Source organism: Cannabis sativa, chromosome 4 (assembly GCF_029168945.1).
Source record: "Cannabis sativa cultivar Pink pepper isolate KNU-18-1 chromosome 4, ASM2916894v1, whole genome shotgun sequence".
NCBI classification, from domain to species: Eukaryota; Viridiplantae; Streptophyta; class Magnoliopsida; order Rosales; family Cannabaceae; genus Cannabis; species Cannabis sativa.
In genome coordinates, this window is record NC_083604.1 from 63075147 (window position 1) to 63094224 (window position 19078).

At 31.0% G+C, this 19078-nt stretch overlaps 1 protein-coding gene across 1 annotated transcript; it reads right to left on the bottom strand.

Annotated features, from left to right (window-relative positions):
* Window positions 1-787: 787 nt before the first annotated feature.
* Window positions 788-6965, bottom strand: LOC115712095 (cytochrome P450 81Q32-like). The gene is made up of 2 exons (XM_030640327.2): window positions 6010-6965; window positions 788-1585 (listed from the first exon to the last, which is right to left on the bottom strand). Exons 1-2 carry the CDS (start codon window positions 6961-6963, stop codon window positions 968-970), a joined length of 1572 nt encoding a protein of 523 aa, XP_030496187.2. The 5' UTR covers window positions 6964-6965; the 3' UTR covers window positions 788-967.
* Window positions 6966-19078: the final 12113 nt, after the last annotated feature.

Consider the following 19078-nt stretch of genomic DNA (forward strand, 5'->3'; position numbering starts at 1 on the left):
TGGTGGTTAATTGGGCATGCACGTTCCTTGGGGACCTTGAACACGGTATGCCTTCAAGTGGGTGACTGATTTGCACTAGGATGTTTCAGTGCCATCTGCATTGCAATGGCTTCTGCCACTTACTGATTTCATCAAAGTTAATATTGATGTAGCCCTTGACAATAAAAATGGGGTATATATTTGGAATGGTCGCTCGTGTTTTTCATATGGCGTCGTTATGGTATTGGTGGCTTGGTGTTTTGCTGGCTGATTTGAGGCTGAGGTTATCGAGGCTTTGGCTTTGAGAAACAACGTAAATCAATGTTGTATCTTTGGGCTTATAAACCTTAGGTTTGAACTAGATTATTTGAGCATAATGCAAAAGATTAATAATAATATTTTCATGGATGATATTCTCTTGGTTATGTTGTGAGATATTGTTCTTAGTCTTTCAAATCTCAAGCATGTTAGTCTTTATGATTGCTCTAAATTTATTAATGTTGTAGCTTACAACTTAGCTAAATATGACATTGCTTCATCAGTTAGTTAGTTCTGTTTGATGACCTATTTATCTTGATTTTATTCAAAATTTGATTTTGGCAAAAGCTTTTAAGATAAATAAATTTCTTATTCTCATCCCCTTTCATTAGAGCTTTTTGTTCTGAAAGGTGGTGTTATTTAGGGAATTAAAAAAAAATATACATACTATTAACGTGATATTGCCACATCTTATGTTAGCTACTGTAAACACAATTTAATAGGAGTCCGATAACTTAATAATGCTAATTTGTTTTGAATAAACTTTTAATTAATGTAAAAATTCAAATAGGGCCACTTTGATAAAGGTAATATTTTGGAAGACAATCAAAATCCTCTTTTATTCTTTTATGATCACTATTAAATAGCGAGTCACACTTGCTGAATAAAAACTAAACCTTATTAATACATAAATATACATATTCATATATATGTATATTATTCTCTAAAATCATTGTGAGAGAACTAAGTTCATGATAGGACGCGCTTTGCACAATACTTGTAGAGGCACAAATTTTGGCATAGTAATACCTCTTCCCTCAGTCATGTCAATTTTTTCATCACTAACTTTTTCCCACTCGAAGCACTGAATCAAAGTTCCTAAAGTTAAACCAATTACTCGTAGGGCCATACCATTGCCAGGGCAAGATCTCCTTCCGAGTCCAAACGGCATAAGCAAGTTAACATTACTTTGATGTTCTCTACTCTCAAACCTCTCTGGGTTAAAGCTTTCGGGGTCTTTCCATAATGTAGGGTCTCTGTGAATAGCCCAAACATTAACAAACACAATAGTTTCACGTGGAATGTCGTATCCCTCAATAGTGCAATCTTTCGAGGACAAGTGAGGTAGGAGCATTGGAGCTGCCGGGAATAGACGTAAGGTCTCAGAGATGATGTTTTGGAGGTATGGTAATTTGGAAAGGTCTGGTTCGTCTATCAATTTATGTTCACCAATTTGTTCATCAATTTCAGCTTTTACTTTTTTTAGAATGTGAGGATGGTTGACCAAATTAGATAATGCCCATTCTAATGTCACTGATGATGTATCACTCCCTGCTACTAGTAGGACCTGAAAAACAAAATGAAATTTTAGGCTACAATTTTGGTTAATTAATAATTATCTAATAATTAAGATCCCTATCTTAAAATTCTTTCAATTCACAGATATATTACTAGTATGAACAAATATGCACGTGTAACAACTGTAATATGAAGATAAATATGCATAATTAACACAAACGTGACAATCATAAAGTAAATTATTAAGTGAGATCGCTACTTAAAATAATTATAATAAAGATTAATTACCCATCATAATAACATAACAATATACAAATTGTTTTATAGTAATTAGCATTCCATATATAATAGATACTAAAAAATATATACTTTAATATTAATATAGTAATTAAACATGTGTAATAATTAGCGTGACCTATTTTTGTAGAATAAAATATAATTTTATAGTCATAAATCAGATGTTAATAGCCATTCTATGAAAATTATATTTTTTTTGTTGCTTCCAAAATGAATTTTTAAATATATTTATATTTTGTTAAGAATAAGATATTGTGTTTGTAAACATGTCTTACAGAAGAGTACTAAATGGAAGGAGGAGTTTCTTTTAACTAAAATGTATATTTAGCCAATTCATAATTCCCAACATTGAAATTAACACTAAAATTAGAATGTGATGCCCTTAAAAATTTAGAAAACTAATAACAGAGACAAGGGAGCCTCAGGTAGCCATGCCCCTATAAATAACTAAATATTTAATTTATTTTTTGAAAAATTTATATTGAATTGAATTAAGTTATAATAAAAGACGGGTGAATATTATTTTGGACCCTTTATTTTGCAAAAGTTACTAATTAGACCTTCTGTTTTGTTAAATGACAAAATAGATTCTGTATTTTTTAAAATTGTACAAATAGGCATTGAACTGATTTTTTGTCAAAATAAAACTTAATAATAATCTGATCTAAAATTGTTATGACAAAACTGGTTACATTTTTTGTATCTATTCGTGTTAGAAATTGTCTTAAAGTTAGTAATTTTAAAAAAAAAAATTGAAAATTGAGCTAGTTCTATTATTACTATTTTGGAAACTATAGTTAACAAAATAGAAGGTTCAGTTAGTAACTTTTACGAAACCAAGTTCAGTTAGTAACTTTTGCGAAAACCATTATCTATTCGATATGTAAAAACCATAGCTCATCGTTACATAACATATGCTATTTTATGCACTAAAATAGGCTATATATTGACTTTCCCCGTGAGTCTTAATTCTCATCTCACTAACAATATTCCACTAACTCACTTGCCCAAATAAATAAATCTTTTCTACACTTTTTTTTTCTCCAATTTTAGAGTCAACGCTTGGGGAAAGCAAAGGAGGCAATTATGTATTATCTTATTAACATGTTACTAATTAGGCTTGTTTGCACTCTTCTTATGACAACAGAAACTACAAAATTTGCATTCTCAATAATGAAAATTATGAAGACAGCTTAGAAACAAGATAAAAAATAACTTTTTGAATGATTGTTTAGCAATTTGTATTGAGAAAGATATTACCACAACGTTGATTCCATTATAGATAAGTTTGCATCTATGAACGAATGTCGGACAAAATTTACTAGGGTGAGTGTGTTTAGATGCAATAGTGTAATAATTAAGTAGTGTAATTATTAGGGTAATAACTAATTATACTATATTTTAAAATATAATTTGTGTTTGAATGTCAAAATGTAATTACATCTGAATTCTTATTTTTATGTTTAACAAATAAGTTAATAATTACATAATTTAATAATATTAATTTTCTAAAAATAAATATTGTGTAATTACATTTATAAATTTAATATAATTATTCATCACACTGTTTGTTAATATAATTAAATTTAATACTTATATTATATTTATTTAAATAAGTATTACCAAGTATAATTATTTTATATAATAATATAAATTATATAGTACTATTTTTATTTTATAGAAAATAAACTGGCCCCTCTTCTGCAAATTCTGGTTTGGTTAGAGTCGACAACAACACATTTATGTAATTAATGCCATATTATAGTGTCGTTTGGTAACACTTTTGTTTTCTAATTTTTTAATCACAAAATGAAAGTAAAATTTTTGTTTTTAAAAATTTTATTTTTGAAAAATAAAAATGCGTTCTGTAACCACTTTTGTTTTTCAATTTTAAAAACAGAAAACAAAAGTGTGTTCTGTAAAGGTCATTTTTATTTTTATTTTTTGATTTTATTTACGTCGGGTCTAGGTTCAGGGTCGGATTCGGGTTTAGGTCAGAGATCGGGTTCAGCGCTAGGGCCGTGGGGGAATTTGGGTCCGGGTCTGATTGAATTCCAAAATATTGATTAAGAAAAAAACTGTTTAAAAAAAATATTGAAAGTGACTTTTTTTGTTTTTAAAATTTTAATTCTCAATTAAAAAATTAAAAAATAAAAACGGTTTTATAAAACATGTTTTTGAAAAATGTTTTCACTGTTTCAATTTTAAAAACAGAAAACTGATTAAAAAAGTGTTACAAAACGCCACCTATGTAAGTTCTCTTTGAAAAAGAAAAATCAAATTATTTATTAATTTTTTCTTAATTTTTATTTTCATTTAAATTACATCAAATGTTTTTAACTAAAAAATAAACACGCACACATATCTATACTAGTTACAATAGTATAAATATACATGATTAAAATGACAAGAAATTAACAAAGACGTGGCACATAAAATGAATTATTAAGTGAGAAGATATCATTAAATCATCTGATCCATAGTTAAAATATTGGGAAATTATTTCATATACTATTTTTTTTTAAATTTACGGTTTGGGTTTCTAAAGTGGTTGTAGGCCTAGTTGCAAGAGGAATTTTCATATGATTTTTTGTTGCAATTTAAGTTGCAGCCCTAGTTGCAATATAGGTTTTTATGTAGAATTCCGTAAAAATGCAAAAAAAAAAAAAAAAAAAAAAGCTGTTTTGAAGTGTAAAAATGAAAAAGTAAATGGGGAATTACCCTATATATATTATTCTTTTAAATTTTTTTTTTTCAAATTTACGGTTAGTGTTTCTAAAGTGGTAGCGCTATAGGGGTTTCTATCTGATTTGTTGTTGCAATTTAAGCTGCAGCGCTAGTTGCAATAGGGGTTTCTATATAGAATTTCATAAAAATGATTGTTTTGAAGTGTAAAAACGAAAAAGCCCCAAGATTAATTGCCCGTCAGAAAAAATTGAGTACACAATTTGTTTACTCTTAGAATTTAGAATTTGGGATAAAGTAAATGTATGGAATTCATCTCAATATCAATTTGTAATGGGATGAGTAGCCCATTCAACGTACCATGTTAGAATTTGGAATAAGAGGTTTCCTCTCAAAATCAATTAACAATGAAAAGAGTAGTCCATTCATGTAACAGAACTTACTCTAACATTTACTCAACTAAAAATGGCTAATTAGGATTTTTGTCTCCTGAATTTTGACATGTACCAAATCATGCCCCTGAATTTTTAAGGTCGTGAAAAATGCCCCATGAACTATTGAGTAGGGGTGTTCGCGGTGCGGGTGGTGCGGTTTTTGACTATTTTTTCAAACCAACCCGCACATGCGGTTTTTTCAATTTCCCAAACCGCACCTGCAGCGCGAAACTTAAAAACTGCAAAAACCACACCGCAAAAAATGGTGCAGTGCGGTTTATGCGGTTTGGACTATCACTAAATAATTAAAATATCACAAATACAACAAAATTTGAGCAACACTTGTTAAAAATACAATAAGGCTTGAAAATAAATATGAAAAAAAAGTTTCAAATTTACACAATACAATAATTAGTAGGCTTAGGTTGTGCCTTCACATATTGGACATAAATAAATATAAAAATTGGTATTTTTATATTATGCGGTGCGGTGCGGTTTGAACCGCATATTAACAATTCAAAACTGCAAACCGCACCGCGCGGTTTAGGAAAAATTCAAACCGTGACCGCACCGGAAAGAATTTCAAATCGCATTTTTTTTTTTTTGCGGTGTAGTGCAGTGCGGGCGGTTTGAGCGGTTTGATGAACACCCCTACTATTGAGATGGTTAGATTTAAGGACTTTTGTCTAATTTCATTTAATTTTACAATTTCAGTGATTGTTTATGTACTAAACCATGATCCCAGGCTTTGATATCTACCAAATCATGCCCCTCGAACTTTGACATGTACTAAATTATGTCCATTAAATTTTCATCCATGTTAGACTTTTTTACTAAAATTGGAGAAAAAGTCCTTAAATTCAACAATCTCAATAGTTCAGAAGACATTTTTAACGACCTTAAAAGTTCATGAGGGGCATGATTTAGTACATGTCAAAGTTTAGGGGCAAAAATCATAATTAGCCACTAAAAAATAATCCATATCTCATGAAAAAAAAAATAAATAAATAACACTAAACGTGGTCAATTATATTAAGTAAGAATATGTAATACTAACCACTATAAAGCCTTTGATGATTTCGTCAGTATAGTATTGAGGGTCGGAGAGTTGCAAAGCAAGCATATGATCAATCATTGTAGAGTCTGCCTTCATACTCCGACGCTCATCAACTAGCCCTTGCATGAAACTATCCATTCTCTTAGCAGCCCTTTTCACCTTCCTCTCATACCCTTTTCCCACCCAACTCAAAGCCCAAGGCAAAAAATCCGCCGAGTTGGCCACTCCGCCACTGGGGATCACCTCCTCCCTTATTCTCCTGAACTGCAGGGCCTCCTCCTCGTCGCTGACGTCATCGCCGCAGTAACGTTTCCCGGCCACCATTCTCATTATGATGTTGAAAGCCAAGTTCGAAAACATCGTCTTCATCTCCACTTTGGCAAACCCAAATTCGTTATTATTATCCGATTCGCGGAGGGAGTTCTCAGCGAGTTTACAAATCATACGCTTGATTTCGTCCTTACGTGTGTCCAAGTGTGATTTTAGCCGGCTGGCCGAGAAGATCTCGATGGAGCCGATGCGGCGGAGGTTGCGCCAGTGATCGCCGTAGGAGGAAGCCACGACTGTGGTGTGGTTATAGCTGACATGTTTTCCGATTAGGGATTGGGTACGGTTGGCCAGAACGATGTCGTTTTTGGTGAAGCATTCCTCGGCGGCTGAGCGTGATGATATGATGACAACACGGTGAGGACCGAACCACAGGGAGAGAACAGTGCCGTATTTGTGGGAGAGATCGCGGAAAAATCTATGGACGGGTTGTTTTATGAGGTGGAGGTGGCCGATGAGTGGGAGAGAAGGTGGGCTTGGTGGAAGCTTTTTGTATTGTCGTTTTTTGGTTTGGAACAACAGTTTTGATAATAAAACGACAATGATGAGGCTAAGAGTTGTGTAGAGTAGTACGGACTCTTCTTTCATTGTTTTTCGACTTCTTGAATGCTTGCGATAATGTTGCATGTAAGTTTATTGGAATTATATCTATATATCTTTTTATATGTATCTAATAAATGAGTGTAGATAAGGGTATAACGTACTTCAATGTGTAGTACATCATTGACTACGTATGTTTTTCAGATTATAGTGTTTTTTTAAGAAAAATAAATAAATAATAATAAGTAGTATCAATTTGAGTAAATTTAAAAGGTGGTGACATTATTTGTGGCTAAATCTTCCTTTTTAGAAATAAAGGGGCTAAATTTTCCATTATATTTTGTGTTAAAATAAATAAATCGGTTTGTTTAGTATTTATTTATAATTGTATTATAGTTGTAATGAGGTTGTTTTTATTATTTTATAGTTTATTTATATTTGATCTATAGTTGTCGTAAAGTTAATTTTTATTATTTTTTAGTTTTTTTTTTTAATTTTTGTTGAATAAAATGTAGTTTTATAATTTTAAAAGTTTACAAACTTATATATATATATAAAAAATTTTAGGTTGTAAAATTATAAATTAAATAATATTTTTAAAATTTTCCAAAATTTTTCTTATTTGTCCTATGTATTATATCATTTATTGTAAGGGTGTATATCGGTCGGTTTAGTCGGATTGGTCGGGTTATATTGTAATTTTTACCATCCCAATTTAAATATGTTGTAAATATCTAATTGTAACCCGTCCAATGAAAAAATAAAAAAAGTGTAACCCACCCAATGATTTTCGTCATTTTGGTCGGGTTAACCCGTTTAAACCGATATGTATTTTTATTTTTTTTCATTATTGTTAGTTTTTTGTGTTCAAATAATTGATTTGAAAAAAATAAATGTATAGTAGTATATGCTTTCTAAAATTAAAATAGTTATAATTTAAATTAATGTTAAGAAAATAAATATAAATTGAATAAACATTAAAATATTAAACAACATTTTTAAAAAAAAATAAAAAAAAAAATATACTCATATATAAATTCTAAATTTCAACTTCAATATTCAAATACAATTAAAATTATTAATTATAAATTTTAAATTTTAAATTAAACACTATAAAATATAAACTTTAAATGTAAAATAGTTTAACTATTAAACGTAATTTATAGATTATGTTATAAATAATTTTAGTAAAAAATATGAAAATCGGTTTATTCAGTTTATTCGGATTATTTGGGCAGATTAGAATAATATTCAACCTACCCAATATATTCATTGGGCAGTTTGAATTTTTGGTAAAGTTATTCGGATTGTATTTTTTATCAGTTTAGGTTAGGCAGTTTATTCAGATTCAGCGGTTTGTAAATTATTTTGAATAGCCCTAATTTATTGGACCACTTTCTTAGCAGAGAAGTTATCTAAAATTATGGAGAAGAACGTCACTGGGTATGTAAGCACTAATTTTTTCTAGCTAGTTGTGACTACATTGTCCCATGGTTTACACAAAATCAAACTTTTTTTCTTTCTTTTTGTTTTCCTGTAAGGCACCAAAAAGAAACATGGACAGTCAGTAGTATCACTGTATTTGTTTGCTACGATAGAGAACATAAACAATTACTTGCTTACGTCACTGAATACACATGCAAAGTCAATTATTATTTCAAAGAATTATTAGCAAGTTTACATTTTCCACATTACTTATGTCCTTTCAAATATAAAGTTTGTTAAAATACTTATTTTGAATATTTATATTTATAGAAATTTAATTTTTTTTTTTATTTTGTTAAGTTCTGTCATATTATTCCACTTAAATACTGATATGGTTTTTTAAATTAATAATTTTATAATTTAAATTTTGACAATTATTAAATGGTACTTTTTAAAATAAAAATAAAATTTTTATAAATGTACAACAAAAGCAACATAATTACAAAAATTTTACAAAAAAAAAAAAGTTATTCCAAAAATTTATACATTTTCAAAACATATTACATGAAAGCAAATATTTTAATCATTAAATAATATAAATCATTAATGATCAAATTAATTACAATAAATAGATTCATATAATTAGTGTTTATAATATTATTTTGTAATATTTTATGTTTATTATATTAACGTTTTAAAAGTTATTAATAATAAAATATGTTTATTAAAATTCAAAATAAATAATTTTATAAAATTAATAAATAAATAATAAACAGTTTTATAAAAATAAACAAACTAAATATTTTTTTTATTAAAGAATCAATATTTGTTATTTATTTTAGTATGAATTATTATAATGAATAATTAGCTTTTTTAGTCCCTGTACTTATGACACTATACTATGATGCCCCTTAATTTATAAGTGTAGTTAAAAATACCCCCTAAAATATATCAGTTGGAATAGTATAATCCTTCTATCTAATTTTGTTAAAATTGACTAAAGTTGACTGTTAAATTAATAATGTGGCATTATACATAGATAGTAGTTGAAAAATTATATACCATTAGGAAAATAAATTACAAGTCATAAAAATTACAATCACAGGAAAAAAAAAATGAAAAATAACATCCCAAAAAATAGAATATCATTACCTTAATTTTCCAAAAATCTCATGTTCTTTCTAGTGATATCCATCTCTTCAAATACTGTAGAATCCTAATTTTACACCTTTTTCTAATTTGAACTGCTAAAAAACGATTGGAATTATTTTAATAAAATTATTTTTATTAAATTTTTTTAAAAGGTTATGAAATTATTTTTTAATCATCTTTCATTGTCCGTTATTATGCCACCTCATAGTCAATTTTTCCTCTAAAAAGAGATGAAATTACTACTCTATCCTTTGTTATAATACCACATCATCAATACAAACAGTATTTTTAAACAAAATAAACAGAAGGACTAAATGTATGCATATAAAATTATACAAGGACTATTTATAACAAGCTGAATAGATTAAGGGGCATAATAGTATAGTATCATAAGTACAGGGGGTAAAAAAGATAATTATTCTATTATAATTTAAGAACTTTTTTTCAATAAAATAAAATATCAATTTTTATTTTGGTGAATCAGTCATGAAATTTATTACTCCAAACAACTTTTACAATCTAAGACCACCTGAATAGCAGGCCTCAAATTCTCTATGTACAGTATATGTGAACTATTTTCTTTGGCTTTACACAAGAGATTCTTGTTTTAACTACTGCCTAGACTTGTTACACTACTCTTTCAGCTTTTACTGTTTCAGCATTCCAAATTTTCCTATTCCTGCACTGCCATATCATGTACACCAGACCTGCAGTAGCAGCTGCATAAACATATCCTTTTTAAACCTGCTTTTTGCTCTTTCTATCCATCTTGCTATATTCTGGAAGGAGAAGGTGACAACATTCCATCCCAGCCAATCCTTTATCTATTGTAAACACTGCTGTGAGAAGTTGCAAGTGAAAAATAGGTGCTGAGATGTTTCAGTCCCTATATTACACTTACACAAGTATTATCAGTCACTATGTTGAACATGTAGAGCCTCTCCCTTTTTTCCAGCCTATCTAACATGGCAATCCACATCACAAAGCTATGTTTAGGGACATTTAGCCTTCCCCATACTTCTTTGCTCCAATAGCATGTTTGTTCATCTTGTTTCAGCATCATTTCATAACCTTCTGCTATAGTGTACGTATCCAGAGAAAATTGTACTGGATTAGTTAAAGCCTTGACTCACACTTTGACCCATAAATCGTCTTTCTTTGAAGCAATTACCTATACATGTTTGATAAGAGTAGCTATATTCCAATCTAAAACTTTTAGAAAGCCTAAACCCTCAGCTTTAGAGTTAGATTTTTGTCACTTTATTTGAACTAATAAAACTAAAGTGTATTTTTCTATTTTAGCACTTATCTCATCTAGTTATCTAAATACCACCAATTTCATTTTAATAATTGTAGATAATTATCAAATAAAATATAATTTAAATATATTTATCTCATCTATTTCTCTTTTCTTTTCAAAATTGCCTAAGCTTGGTGAAAATTCTCAAATAAAATATAGCCTACTTTTGAATTCTAATTTATTTACAAAATCAATTAATTGAGTCTCACTACAAAAAACTGCTACTTTTAGAACAATATTTTAGTCACAACATAATTTTTTTGTGACTAAATGTGGCTTTTAGGGCTGAGCATTTAACCCGCTGGGCCGACTAACCCGGCCAACCCAGACCGAAAATGGGCCGATCAGCCCATATAATTATGGGCCGAAGTTTATTTGGTTTGAAAAAATTACAACCCGTGAGTAATGGGTCGGAAACGGCCTGGGCAAATTACAACCCAATAAACCTAACCCGGGCCGGCCTTATAACATAAAATCTATATATATATATATATCAATATGGGCTTTAAATATTGGGCTGCTACTTTCACTCTTACCTTTACCCTAACCCTAGCAAACATATACACCGAACACAATGCAGTACACACACATACAAATTTGTATGAGAACGACAACTCTCTCTCTCTCTCTCTCTCTCTCTCTCTCTCTCTCTCTCTCTCTCTCTCTCTCTCTCTCTCTCTCTCTCTCTCTCTCTCTCTCTCTCTCTAACAGTTGCCCTAACCCTAACCCTAACACAATATCGCCTCACCTTTCTTTCTCTTGTTCTTGACTCGACTGACATACACTACAACAAACCAGGTTACCGCCTCTTGATCGGGAAAACTCACACAAGGGCGTGAAGAAGGTAACTCATCTTTCCTCATCTCTACTTTTTTTTTTTTGGATTTTTTTCCTGGAAAGAGACTCATTCTCAATCTCAGTCTCACTTATTTCTTTTCTAATTTTTTTTTGGGTTTGAAAATTCTAAGTTACGCCGCCACACCGGAGTTCCCTCTCTCCACGAACCCCTTTGTTTGTCGCACCACTAGGAGCAATACAAGCCACCAACATGCTCACACACGATAGGAAAGGTATTTCATTTCTTTGATTTGATTTTTCTAGTTCATAGTTTTGTCACTTTATATTTATTTTCTCTTTTTAGTCATGTTTTATATTATTTTATTTTAATTTTCTATGGTTTTAGATTTAAATCTGATTGTATCGTTAAGATAGTATTGTTTTATTTATTTTACTTTTTGATGATTTCATATAACAATGTATTATCTGTATTATTTTGTTTGCTTGAGTTTGGTCTTTTGAAACAACTGTTTGTTTTTTTTTCGTTGTTAAATATCTTATAAATATATTAATGTGTGTTATGCAAGAATATATAAAGTTAAATCTGAGTATTTTAAAAATTTGGATTGTAAAAAAGGAATTAATAATGTTAGAAATATATATTATGTTATATCTTATTAAAATAAGAATGTTTAATTGTTATTACATTTTGGAAAATCATAAAGTAACAGTTTGAATTTCAAATGTAATAATTGAAAACGAAAGATATGCAATTATTATTTTGTTTGATTGAATATTTGGAATTATTTTATAATTTAATTACTATGTTATTCATAACAATGTATCCCTTTTTTAATTGTAGACAATTAACCTAACAAAGAAGCTAATGCTACAGCAAAGGAGAATTTAGGAGATGCCTATTCGGTGAATTCTATCATTTTAGTTGCAATTGTTTAAATTTTTATTCACTACAATTTTTTGGAATCGGATGACTGTATAATAATTTTAAATTTATGTTTTTGTGACTGTAATATTTTGGATACTAAACTTTGACATGAATTTCTTTGCGTTAGGTTATTAGGTTTTAATTCAACGATTCTTATAAAAATAAATAATGGTAACAAAAATTAAAGGACAGAATTTTAAAAGGGTTATAACCCAACCCAAACCAACCCAACCCAACCCGATGTATAGTTTGTTGGGTTGAATTATACAAAAAAGAAGTTTTAAATGGGTTAGAAATTTCCAGGCCGACGTAATTGGGTTGGCTCGTTAAAATACCTCCAACCCAGCCAACCCAACCCATGCACAGCCCTAGTGGCTTTTAGTCACAATAAAAAATTACTTGTGACTAAAACATAGCATTTAGACACAAGTTGTCACTAATTTAGTTTTAGTCACAACAAGTATTGTGACTAAAAATACATTTAGTCACAACAAATTGTAATTTTTGCATGTGACTAATACATTTAGCTACGGACCTTTTAGTCACAACATAGGAATAATAATTTATAATTAGTCGCAACTTTTTTACTTTTAGTCACAAATTTTGTTGTGACTAAAAGTAAGATTTTTTGTAGTGTCTATAAGATGATATTATCTCAGACAGTATGGGGACCATGGACTATGTAACTAAGCTCTTAATAAGTAGATCTTGAAATTTACTGAGTAAATTTTCTAACTTATTAATTCCTCATACTCCACTATAGATTCAAAATTGCACTCCCGATTACATAAAATGCTCTATTCTCTAGGAATATATACGCTATTTAAATTTAAATAATCAATCATCCTTTATAGGTCTACATTGAGTAGGGACTTATACCATTTTATCCTTCAATGTATTTCATCCTTAAAACACTTAGCTACTTGTAAATGATATTTTAGGAAACTAATATAATTACCAAAATGAGGACTCAATCATTTAAATGTGTTTAGCCAAGCTCTAAGAAAACTACCATTTCACTTCTATGTACTTATAGAAGTTATAGATTCTATATCAATGACTAGTGCTCCCACACAATTGTACTACCCTATTCTCAAGATGTATGTATTGAGCCAAATCTACTGGTAGGCTTCAAAAAAAATTAAAGAACAAGAATAATACAATTAAGACAAAACCTAATTATCCCAGAATTAATATCATTGATCTAAGATCAACTATTAGAGCTTTACCTACAAAAGATGTTATGGTAAGTTTACGATATCTCTTCCGCTGTAAATATCGGTCTAGTCAGATGTATAGCTAATAAATCTGATGCTAGTTTACTTTACTAATGTCCTGAAAAAGACATTCTACTTATCCAAGTATAAGCAAACCCTATTGCTGATTAATTATCATGTTAGTGTAAATCTAGTGCACTGATAAATCTTGAGACTAAATAGTTTAAAATATTAATTAACACTACTAAAAAACACCCTTTAGAGGCAATTTTTAAGGCCTTTCAGCGTCGGTTTTGGCAAAATTCGCTACCGACGCTGATCCAGGTGACGTTGTAGTGTGTAAATAATCGACGTCATATGTACTCTATGGCATCGATTATTTAGTTCCTAGCAAATAATCGACGCCATATACACCCAAAATTGACGCCATTTACCCCGTAACAACTGACGCCAAATTTGTAATGATTATTGTTTTCAGTTTATTTAATTTAATTTATTTAAATTATATATTATAGTATTTAATTTAAATTTAAATTAAATATTTATTTTTTAAAAGGTAAATTAAATATTATTTCATTTCATAAACTGAAATGAAAGGTAAATTTAAATTAGATATTTATTTTTTCGGTAATTTTATGATTGGCCAATATACCTAATTTCATTTCATAGAAGTAAATAAATTATAATTAAATATTACATAAATATTGTAAAATTAGTCCAAATATTAAGAATTTAATAAATATAACTACAAGTTAACCTAAAAAATAAGCTATAGGGAAGAAAAATTCTTAGGCCTTTCAGCATCAATCATCTAAGTCTTCGTGAATCACTGCCATCAACCGTTCTATCCATTATCGTTGTACTCGTAATAAATCAGTTTTTGGATTGTATATCTGCTTGTCTTCAAACTGAAAAAAAAAATAAAAATTTATATTAGTTTATATATATTATTATTTGTTATTATAATAAATACTATAATCAATAATTAAAACTTACCGTTTTTTGATCTTGTATAAAACAGTTGGGGTTTGCACCTGCGATGATGTTGGTAATGTATTTCAAAACATAAAAACCACATTCTTGATTTTTAGGTTGTCTTGGACAAGTTACTAGTGAAATTTCTGACCAAGACCCAAGATACACATTTGATGTCCCTATATATTCGTATGCTATGTTTGAAAAATTATATTAACTTTTCAATTCATTAGTTAATCAAATAATTTGTTACATAAATAGTCATTAAATTATTACCTTTTCAACAATGCAGTAATTTGTTCGTGAACTTAGTGGCCACGTATAGGGTCTAAATGGATAACTTTCCTTAGCGCAACGACCTCTAGCATCCAATGCGCACTAAAAAATTATATTGGGTTATAGGTAAGATAGTATAAAAATAATTCCAAGTTATAATATAGAAATAAACAATTAGCACTAAAAAATTAAATAGTGTTTACCCGATATTCCAGGGAATAAAGAACATTTGGTGGTTGTTATTCATCAATGATAACCAAGCAGTCAATCATCTTGCCGCATTGTCAACAGACTGACTCTTCTCTTCATCGTTGATACCATTCACTGCGAGAAGCTCTAGGTCGTAAAACTTGAAAATTTTTCTCAAATCATTTATGGTCTCCCAGATGCCTGCATTAAATTATTAAGTGTTAGTGTTTTATAATAATTTCTCTAGAATTTGATATATATATATATATATATAAGGTTAATTAGATTAAGGAAGAGTATACTGTTGGATTTTATGCCCTAAATAAAACTCATTTCAATATAATCAGATTTACTTATTAATATAGATCAAAAATAACATTTAATGTTGCATGGTTCACATGATTTATTTCATGATTATATGTACATAATTTATAAATTCATCTGAAACCCTTTTCACATACTTGATCATGTTTATTGTGTCGTCAACACATTGGAAAGTAAACATGACTATGTGAATAAAGTTTCTTAGATTTATCAGACACAGGGTTTTACTGATATGATAATCTACAACAGAGTTTACTTGCATTTGGAGAAGTGCTATGTTCTTTCCAGAGCATTGGTTAAAGTAAAGCTCAGGTTGGATGCATGGAGTATGCATCAGAAGGGACCGATATTGAACTTTGACTTAGATTTATTAAACTTACCGTAATATCTATTCAAGTCAATATCGCCTAGTTGATCCTAGATCAAATGATCTTAATCCTGTTATGATTAGGCTCGATCTCGAGAGGCTATTCGTGTTCTTTGATTTGTTAGTTAAGCCTACTTTTAGGTCAGGGTGATACGTACATTTTGAGAACACGATAGTGAAATTGAGTGGGAGCGCTAACATAAACATGGAATCTATAGCTTCTATCTGGCGAATAGTAAGCAAAGGATGATCTCCTTCGAGCTTGACCAAACGAACATCAATGGTGGAGTACTCATTTCACATAAGCTGAAATATCATTTATACGGGGTCAAGTGTTTTAAGGATAAAATACATAGTAGGGTGTTACGGTAATCTAATCCCTTTACAATGTAGATCATTCATATAGAGGATCATTGATCACATTATGATTATAACAATATATAACTGATGATGCGTCTATATGGTGGAACATATAGAGCATTCTATTATACTGAGAGTGCAATTCTAAGTTCTATGCGTGGATTCAACGAAAAATTAATAAGTTAGTGAATTTTAGTAATAAATTCTTGATCTACTTATTGGAAGCTCGGTTATATAGACCCATGGTCCCCGCACTAGTTGAGATAATATTGCTTGTAAGACTCATATAATTGGTTTTGATTAATCAATTATAATTCTCAAATTAGACTATGTCTATTTGTGAATTTTTCACTAAGTAAGGGCGAAATTGTAAAGAAAGAGTTTTAGGGGAATATTTGTTAATTATGATACTTTGTATGGTTCAATTAATAAATATGATAAATGACAATACTATTTAATAATTATTTATAGTTATTAAATAGTTAGAATTGGCATTTAAATGGTTGAATTTGAAAATTGGCGTTTTTGAGAAAATCAGATGCAGAAAAGATAAAGCTGCAAAATTGCAAAAAAAAAAAAAATGAGGCCCAAATCCACTATGTAGGGCCGGCCACTTTTGTAGGGAATTTAAACTGATATTTTCGTTATTTTAATGCCAAATAATTCAAACCTAACCCTAGTGGAATGCTATAAATAGATAGTGAAGGCTTCAGGAAAATTACACTTCTGATTCAAAAAAAACTGAGCCTCTCTCTCTCCCTATCTTTAGCCGCCACTTCCCTCTTCTTTTCTTCTTCAATATTTCAAAATTCTTAGTGTGAGAATAGTGCCCACACACAGCAAGTGATACCTCAATCATAGTGAGGAAGATCGTGAAGAAAGACTTTCAGCAAGAAGGAGTTTCAGCACCAAAGAATCAGAGAAAGAGATCCAGGTTCAGATATTGATAATGCTCTGCTATAGAAAGGAATCAAGGGCTAGATATCTGAACGGAAGGAGTCATATTATTTTGCTGCACCCAATGTAAGGTTTACTAAACTTTATATGTGTTAATTTCATCGTTTTAGAAAGTTCATATTTAGGGTGTTAATCAACATACTTGTGAGTAGATCTAAGATCCTGGTAAAATAATTTCCAACATATACATCATCTTAAACAGCATTCCCTGGTTTCCGATGAAGTCACACAATGCAACCTGCTGCAAATCCTCTCCAGATAACGTGATTGAGGTACGCGGTGTTATGAATCCCTTAGGAACAGGAATTGTGATTATATCAGGTTTATCTTTGAGTTTCAGAAATTGAGCAACTATCCATTTTAGCAATTTAGGGATCAAATCCATGACCTTTTGTGAGAATAATTCATCTTCTTCATCATGACTGCCTTGTGGAGAAGGCATGTGACTTTTTCCTTTCGACATGTCACGTCTTGAAGGCGGTTGAGCGAGTGGACCCTATACAAAACACACCATAATATATCAAATTTGATCTTAATTCTACCGAAATTTCGGCAGCATAACGACTGTAATTGTAACACCCTAACTATCTTAGGCGTATTACGTGATTTTTAAACGTACTGTGCAGCTCGTTGCTAATCAACGAGGTTTATGGAAAAACGTGATTAATTAAAATTTTGCTTTTTCATTAAACTTATAAACCATTTTGCAAAAAGTCTCGGGATCCCGATTTATAAAAATATTTACAAACGTTTTCACTGTTCAACTTTTACATCAAAATAAAGTCGTCTAACGACAATTACAAAATCTCAGCCGTGCTGTCCCGAGGATCGTACGCTCCAGGCCTAACCGCCCCGACATGTACAATCTCATAAGCTCGCTCACGGTCCATCAGCAACTGCCTTGCCTTTACCTACACATGAACATAAACTGTGAGTCGACAGACTCAGTAAGAAAAGCATAATAATACTCATACATAAAACTAACTGCCGTGTCCAACACGATACTGAGTCCCGCTACTGCCATGTCCAACATGGTACTGAGCCACTACTGCCATGTCCAACATGGTACTGAGTCCCGCTACTGCCATGTCCAACATGGTACTGAGCCACTACTGCCATGTCCAACATGGTACTGAGTTCTGAACGTTCATAGGGACGGTACTATTGACACGTAACAACCTGATCGGTCGAACCGGTCATACTCCGCCGCCGGTCATACTCCGGCTGTACCGACGTGTTCTTGTATCCTCCTGATCGGTCGAACCGGTCATACTCCGGCTGCTGGTCATACTCCAGCCTGTACCGACGGGATACGTCAATAGCACGGGACCACCAACCCATTGTCACTGATCGGTCAAACCTGGTCATACTCCGCCGTTCTTGGTCATACTCCAGCCTGTACCGACGTGACAGGGTTGGATAGTTCGAAGCCAACATACAACGAATGTAATCTAATAGGCTTCCTACATGCTCGCTAAACATGTAATCTACATATGCATACTGTTATACTAATCTTACCCGGATTAGATTTCGTGTGTGCCAACCCGACCGAATCGAAGCCGAACGGCGGACATCGGCTCCTAAACCATAAGAATCACAAAGCTATAAGTGACACGCTAAATCACTTCCCGGGGACTAAAACTTGAAACTAAAAGTTTCCCTATCGATAAAAAGCATGGCAATACCCCTAAAAACCCAAAAACGAGGAAAACTAGGGTTCGAAAAATCCCCAACCGACAGACGGCTTGCCCAACCTAATTCCGGTTCTGGGAAAATTCAGGACCCCATCCGGAATTCCGGATGCTCAACCGGAATTCCGGTTCCTCGCAGGCAGCCAACTAAAAATCACATATCTTGACCAATTCGAACCCAATTGATCCCAAACTTTCCAGACCTGTTCTATATACCCTAAAGAACAAATCCAAGGCAACAAACCT